This window comes from Anneissia japonica, unplaced genomic scaffold (genome assembly GCF_011630105.1).
Source record: "Anneissia japonica isolate Jap-2015-1 unplaced genomic scaffold, ASM1163010v1 scaffold2737_len523936_cov211, whole genome shotgun sequence".
NCBI lineage: Eukaryota > Metazoa > Echinodermata > Crinoidea > Comatulida > Comatulidae > Anneissia > Anneissia japonica.
Genome location: NW_022735439.1, coordinates 164,723 through 172,812, shown reverse-complemented (window position 1 = coordinate 172,812; position 8,090 = coordinate 164,723). Strand labels below are relative to the sequence as shown.

The window sequence follows — 8,090 nt, the reverse complement described above, 5'->3', positions numbered from 1 at the left end:
GGTGAAGGGCCCACACTGAAAAGTATATTTTTTGAGTGGAGGATAATGGATACAGTATTTGAAAAAGCAACTCAAATTTGTGCAGAAAATTACTAGGAAAACAGGTGCATGGAATCGTAATTACTACTTAACTAATACATTAGTTGAAGGATTCACCAAGGTCTAATTTTTGGCAAAAATTGCAAGAAAACCGGCCTTTACTTTCTGAAATGCACGGCCACCGTCAGAAATGCTAGGCCACCTTACAAAAAAGTCCTTGGCCCTAGCATAGAACAAAGCTGTGCCTGAAAAATACACTTAATTGTACCGGATTGGTTCAAACTTATACAGGAGCAGATCGAAAGATGTGCGCAAAGGGGGTGGGGGGGCCAATCAAGAGACACCACTAGTTTTGTAGACGCCCGAAAATGACCTTTCAGGGGTTTTTGGCATCAATAATTTTGTTTTGCTTTCTTTTTAAAATATTTTTTTAAAACTTTCCAACACCCCCTGTTATTTAATAGAATATTTAATGGATTGTCTACAGGCCTAAAACTATATAGTATTTGTTTATTGTAAAAAATTATACATTAATAGCAATAAATTACCTTTACTCTTGAGTATCAAAGCTGCTACAGCACTATCCACACCCCCAGATATTGCACACGCTACATGGCTCACAGTCCTCGACAGTCCATTAAATAAAGAACTTGTCATCACAAAAAAATCAAGTTTTAATAGAAAGTTAAAAGTAGGCCTACTTTTTGATAATCTGCCAGAAGTAATACTGGAGTTGGCTAGGCCTATACCACAGGTTAAATCATAATCTGTAGGAGACGAAGAATCCGTAGACCGTACTCTTGCTAGGCCGTAGAACTGGATGGTAAGACTAGCCTAGCTGGGGCCAGGCCACGCGATACTATAGACTACTAGGCCTAGGGGCCTAGGCCTACCCTATCGCTGGCTGACTCAGGGCCTAAACTACTAGACTTGGTAGCACTACAAAGTAAAATCTCACAAAACCTAGGACTATACTGGTTGCCGAATAAAAAAATGTATTTCGCATAACATCAGAGTGTTTGATCATAAGCTCAAAAATGAAAACCTAGGCCTGGGCCTACCCTCTCCAACAGGCTTAGAACATGTTGCTGTGCTTGAAAAATCCAAAAACTGAGAGGACGCCACCAATTTTCCCGAAACGTAAAACTTTCGTGACAAAAATAACTATCCGGCAGAACATCAAGTTGATTTAACAGGGGCGGAACTGGGGGAGGGGGGGGGGGGGAAGTTGCACGTGGGCCCGTCCTCCCTACTGGTAAAAAAATAAAGGGAAAAAAGAGATAAAATATTCAAATTTAAAGTCCGGGCATCTAGAGGTGCCAATAATCATAATTTGCTTTGCGACTACCCAGCTATAGACTTTAGGTCCTTGATTAGACCTTTGCGAATGAAGGGGTGTCTAAGATAGGATCCCGTCGGGTGGAAGTCAATAATTTTGTCGAGTAACACTGCTTTGAAAAAGCATTTTTACCATCTGAGAGTGCCATTTCCGAGCGTCTAGAGGGGTCTATTCTTAAAATTTGTGGATGTGGAATACATGGGTCCCCCGTCAGACGATTTCTGGATCCACCCCTGTTTATATACCAAAAATGTTTGTATATATGTTATATATATTGTTTTAAGTTCAATATCTTTTTTTTTTCATTTTGATTTTCTTTTATTCTTTTTACTTGTGATCCACTTGTGATACGTGCTACGTCACTGAAAGTGTAATCACACAACAGACAGAGAAATAAATAAATAAAAATATTTCAAAAATTGCATGATGACATCTCGAAAACTGCTGGCAATTTTTGTTGCAGATGTTTATATAACCACATTTTGTGTGTTTTTTTTTTAATAAAAAGAAGCACTGAAAATTTAGTTCTTATCTGTGAAAGCTATATGTACGATATGATCGAGAAGATGGATGTACGCACTCTAGATGATAAAAGCATTATTTTGTATATACTTCTCATAGTCATATAATTCAATTTTGGATAGGATTCATTTCGTCCCAAGTCATTATGTCAGCCATGATTTATTAAAAAATGGCGGACATGAAAAACCTATACAATATAAATATCTCAGCACCTAAAAAACTACTGTAATGATTATAATTCTGGTGTCTAATCATATATTTATCATTTTAAAAAATATCATAATACTATTTTTGATATTTTTAGATGATTACAGGTAGGCCATTACAGGTCATTCAAGGTCATGTTATGTAAAATATTGTATAAAATCAAAATAATAAGATAATTAATTAATTTATAAAATATTCTAAAACCCAACATCATAGCTTTATATAGTCCAGGAGACAAGGCCAGTTTACTTTCTTAAAATGCCTACATGTCTAGTTAGTATATTATTTGAAAATGCCATCCTGCGGCGGTCTTGGAATTGTCCATCTGATGGAACATAAGTCCTGGACTAACAAGTCACAGTACAATAGAGGTCATTCCATGTCAATTTTAGTATGAAACCATAATCTGGGATATTAAAATTAGGCCTATATAAAAATATAAAATGCAATTATGTTGCACATTTCACTATGGAAACTTATAAAATTGTCTATTCAATTATATTAAACCTATTTTGTAAATATATGTTTCATATACACACATGTTTATCATTTTCTGTTAAAATTTGATGTTTTAAAGATGTTTTTACTTCCTCTTTAAAAATACTGAAAAGCGAGATATTGCATTATTCTCTCCGAATTTGACCAAATGACCATTAGACAAAAAGGGAGACTGAAACTATTTACTATTTTTTGAAAGGTCATCCCGTGGGGGTTCTGAAACTGCCCATCTGATGGGACATAGGGCCTAAGTGCTGGAATACAGGTCAGATGTCAATAATGGTGATTCCATGTTAATTTCACTATATGAAATCATAATCTGGAATAAAACATAATACAACGTCATATATCTAATGCAATTACCTTGTACACGTCATAAAGGTTACAAAAATTGTCTATCTAATGATATCAAATAATTATAGTCTTCTAGAAATGTTTAGGTACATTTGTTTGGGAAAACACAAACTTTTTGTCATTTTTTGGTAAAATTTTATACTATGTTTAATGTACTTAGGCCTACTTCTTGTTTAAAAATACTGAATGAACAGACATTGCATTATTACTATTCTTTCTCAGAGCAGTGGCGTACCGGTAACTAGGTTCTGAGGGGCCTCGGTTCGAGGTATCCGTCGCATAGTTTCCAACCTGAGAGCAAGGGCGCAGATCTGTTTTGAAGGTGGGGGGGGGGGGGGGGGGGGGGGGGGGGGGGGGGGGGGGTTGAGAAGACACTCAACTCAGCCCCACCATGGTTGAGACTGCGGTGCGAAAATTTTTAGGAAATAGTACCGTACCTTTGATGGCCGAAAATGACACCTTTATATAGTAAAATTCATCATGATCACATAACCATTATTTCTCACAGTGGCGGATCCAGGAATTCAAAATACAGGTGGGCCGGGAAGGTTCAAAGATGGAGATCGACCACCTCAGACCCAACATGGTTGGGGCAGAGGTAAGAAAATGTGATTATGACACCTTTAAATGGCCGGAAATTGCAGCACTCGAATAATTTAGGCGGAGGTGGGGGCGGGCCGGCTACCTACCCCCTCCTTGAATTCTTGAATTCGCCACTGAAAGTGGCGGATCCAGGAATTTGAAATAGAGGGGGCACAGAGAAGGACTTACACAGATGGAGGGGCTGAGGTAAGGAAATGTATGATTATAGCACCACTGGACGGCAGAAATTTCACTCTTAGACTTAAATTTGAGTAGAATTTTCTTTTTTTTCTCTCATTTTTGTTAAATTTTGAAAAAAAATAGGGGTGGGGGCTGGGTCTGTCCTTAAATCCGCCACTGGTTTAATATATTAATTCAGTATTTATTTGACAATACTCGAATCTCTATCAGGTCTACTCGTGTTTTCTAACTTGTATGTATATCGACGGTCCAGGGTCCAAGCCTTTAAATAATTTACTATTTGATAACTTGTAAACACATGGTAAACATAAACTCTAGAGTAGTAGAAGCATAATATATTTCCTCCATGGTAGAAGTCATGAGAATATTCATGAAAAAGAATTAGAAGCGATTAATAACGAGCTTTCATCGATAAACGGCCAGCTTTATTTACAATTCTCGTGGGAAAAACACATGAATGATACTGGATGAATATATACGTTTAATTTTTAAAAATTTATTTAATTTAGTTTATTATGTTTTACCTAGTTATCCCGGGCCCCTGACGAGCCAGGCCTCGGTTGCCCCAGCAATAAGCATTCAGAGCGAGAGGTTTAATAAAAATAGAATTATATCTCATATCATTATAACACATGCGTACCGCCGCACCGATCCGACGGACGTCTGTGGTGCGATTTTTTTAAACACACGATAAAGGCGTATGACCAGTGGGGGAGCGTCAAAGTGCGAGGCACTTTAAAACACGCTAAAGTGACAATACAATCAAACTATTATCTGCAGGGTCCAATTTTCATAAGTACTCCAAAGCCAATATGGCTTTCAAAATGGCCGCCCTATGCACTGCATCCAAGCTAGAACTTCAAAAAAAATATTCTAATGTGTTTTTTCCCGTTTTATAGAAGAAACTTAATGAAATTGATTAAACGTACAGTTCAGGCAGCATAAGGAATCTTTGAGAAAACTACAACCATCCGGGTATAAAAAGAACATCGTGTTATCGTACCGAATACTCAGTACGGTACGTCCCCAAATAACAGCGAAAACAACTCGCAAGTGATTCGGGTGGGAACCGAACCCACGACCTCCAGGTATCTAGTCTGATGTCTTAACCACTAGACCACTGAGCTTGCGTTTAGTGAGTGATGAATCCGTTCCCTAGTTTTCCACCCGAATCACTTGCGAATTTTTTTCGCTAGTATTTGGGGACGTACTGAGTATGACAAGATAACACGTAAGGTAGGGCAAAACATCATTCTATGATATTTTACTTACGCAAATTCATGTCTTTATACATTTTGTAGTTTGACTTTATAGAACACAGTCTTTGATTGTAAGCTAAATATTTCCACTAGCAGCCCCTAGCATACACCCCATAAAATAAGGTCTTCCACTGCGTGCAACAGTTTACGACAAACAGACAAACGGCGTACAGCGTTCACACAGGCCGCAGATAGATTCGTCAGTCAACGCAGTGTGTCCGCTCTGATATATTACGGTAAACGCCAGATTATAATATGCTACATCAGTCGTGGTCCACACATCATTCGTTTGTGTCGTCATACTGTAATTTTTACTATGTTCAATATGTGAATATTTGGCCTCAGTCAGCGAGGCAAGCCATTTATAAACACAATGGCATTCATTTCTGATGATGACATAATTAATGTCGAAATATTGAATTCCAACAGGATGGCGTGTATTTCAATACTTGGAGTATGTACTTTACTTTCTTGGCATTCAATCTCCACACAAAGAACTGATATATAACCATAATTAACGACGCGTGTACCTGATAGTATTGTTTAGCTTTTATAAAGCAATTTTTTAAATATAATTTTTTAATACCAATGCAGTAATACATCTAATAAAATAAATGAATGTTTTAAACGACATGTTTCGACGTGTCCCACGTCATCATCAGGCAATATCGCTGTGCTACTGACGTCTTAAATACTGCCGGTCAGATGTAAGGTGAAAACAAGCAAATATTAAGGTAAGTCATGTATATAGAGGTCAGGAATGCTATGGTAAGTCATGTATATAGAAATTAGAATTTTTTAAATATTAATATAATATTTTTTGTCAAATAATCTACAGAAGACTGAAGTGCCGGGGATATTTCTCCCTCGTCGAACAAGCATGGCAACCTCAGCCTGATGCGACGTCACCAGCGTGACCACTCACAATTTTTGATATACCCATGCATGACCCATGGAGGTATACAAATTTTATACCTCCATGATATACCCAGTGACTGGGTCGAAATTACCCAAGATTCAGCAAAAATTGCCCAAAATTACCCAAGCTTCCTGAAAATGCATTAAAAATGTGAAAAATACGTGTTTATTGCATGTCTAGTTCCCCTTTTAGTTCAATTTATAAACCATTTTTTATTGTAATTGTTTGTATTAATTATTTAAAATTAATATTCATGAGGTGATAATACGGATAGAAAAATGCGCTCTCAGTCGGCCAGTGTTATCAGTAGATCAGTGATCAAGTTTTATTATGTAATGCATTAATTAGGTAAGAACAATGGCAACTCAAATCACAAATAAACAATTCTAAACCCATGTTTATAGCAATTAACAGTCAATTAACAACGTGCACTTCGTTGAGTTTTGCTTACTTGAATGGACTGAAATATACTTTGTTACTTCTTAATTCTTCCTCTATGACAAAAATATTTAATTTTCTTAGTAAAAATAAACCCAAGACCAAGTCAAAATACCCAAGATCTTGGGTAAATACCCAAGCAGTGGTCACGCTGGACGTGACTATAAAAAAAATTGTCCCAATCCAAACCAGTGACGGATTCAGGAATTCGAAATAGAGGGGTGTCCAGTGAGGAACTTTCAAAAAAGTAGAGGCCCCGATCCACCCACCTCAGCCGGCCGCGGCCCTACTATGGTTGGGGTTGAGGAAAAGAAAATTTATGATTATGACACCTATAGATGGCAGAAATGGAGCTCTCAGACTTAAATTTTAATATAAATAATTACATGTTTTGTTTTTTCTCCATTTTCTTTTAACTTTCAAACAATTATGGGGCCCCGGTTCGGCTTGGCGGCTTTCCCCCTTGAATCACCACTGGGGGGTCACACATCAGCCCCACCAATGCAACATGGTTGGGGCTGAGGTTAGAACATTTACGATTATGACACCTCTGGATTGCCGAAAATGCACTCGCAGACTTAAATGAGAATAATATTTCAAGTGCAACCATAGATAGAGACAAGATGAGGAAACAACCAAATTCCTCAAAACGCTGTATAAATACATTATTTGCTTGTACGAGTAATTAGAGAGTCCTAGCTGGAAACTGCTTTGATTGATCAAGGAGTTTTGGTGGATGGATTTCTGGAAAATGTGAGAGTGTGCTTGGAATTTTCTACCCCGGAGAATGTGGACCTTTGGTGATTGGGGTGGGGGGCGTACCAGTATATTTAATTGGTACACATGTGTGGTGTAAAAGCATAATGTTTACCATCATATCCATAAAACCTCTCTCTTTGCCCACAACAGGGTATCATTAATCCAGGTCTCACTGGAAGGGCCTAGATGGCCCTGGTTCGGACCACTCACATATTGGGCCCACTTTCAGCAAAATGTTGGAGTAGGCCCATGTATTTGATCAATTGCTTCCGCACCTCCTATGACGTAGGATTTGTTCTTGTCAATTGTGACTTATCAAAGTTCAGTTTAAATGTAAATATGAAGAGATACGATTGAAAGTAAATGATTAGGCGTTAGACCAGCTCCGAACGTGAACACGTTGGTAAGGTCAGACTATAGAAGATCATATTAGGCCTACTGGAAATACACGCAGTTTATGTGTAAGTTAACATATAATTTATGCATTCGAATGTTTATATTTTTAAAGTTTCTGTTTGTGTCTGGAAATGTATGTTGACACCAAGGACTGGGGACTCCCTATGCGGCTACAGCCGATGCGTCCTTCATGCATAATTATCCCGACGGGGATATATCTAGTTAAATGTAAATATTTAAAATTCATTTTATTTATTACAGAAGTTAACAAATCTTATCTTGAGTAATTTTCCCATGTCCTAAAATGTGAAACTTTTTCATATATTGGGGAAAATTTTTGAATATTCTGTCTTATTCCCCACGGTTTGCAAAATCCTGGAGTCGTCTTCTTTCCACATTATAACATGTTGACGTAACGTAAGAGCAAATATTGACGACATGGGTTAAAGTGTCTTGAAAGTAATCCTGTAATCCTATATGGATGTTATCTGTTTAGCCTACTCACCGCCTACTCAATGCTTATTTTATTACCCCACGGTGAAAGTTCACTTGCAGGTCCTACGTTTATCATATATCT

The 8,090-nt window shown here is 37.6% G+C and overlaps 2 protein-coding genes across 3 annotated transcripts in view; one reads left to right on the top strand and one right to left on the bottom strand.

Annotated features, from left to right (window-relative positions):
- Positions 1-1,133, bottom strand: part of LOC117116590 (mitochondrial tRNA-specific 2-thiouridylase 1-like) — a gene marked incomplete in the record, with an annotated part of 8,617 nt that extends 7,484 nt beyond the window's left edge. Inside the window, 1 exon segment of the mRNA XM_033260655.1 lies at positions 588-1,133. Within this exon segment, the coding sequence (XP_033116546.1) occupies positions 588-696 (109 nt within the window).
- Positions 1,134-5,442: 4,309 nt separating this feature from the next.
- The window catches only part of LOC117116604 (galactosylceramide sulfotransferase-like), a 9,237-nt gene continuing 6,589 nt past the window's right edge, over positions 5,443-8,090 (top strand). The window contains exon 1 of one of the 2 annotated variants that reach the window (XM_033260676.1): positions 5,443-5,735. The gene's annotated coding sequence lies outside the window, so the exon portion shown is untranslated. Of the gene's footprint in view, positions 5,736-7,467; positions 7,579-8,090 lie in introns of those variants that run through there. The other variant, XM_033260675.1, reaches the window with a different exon arrangement.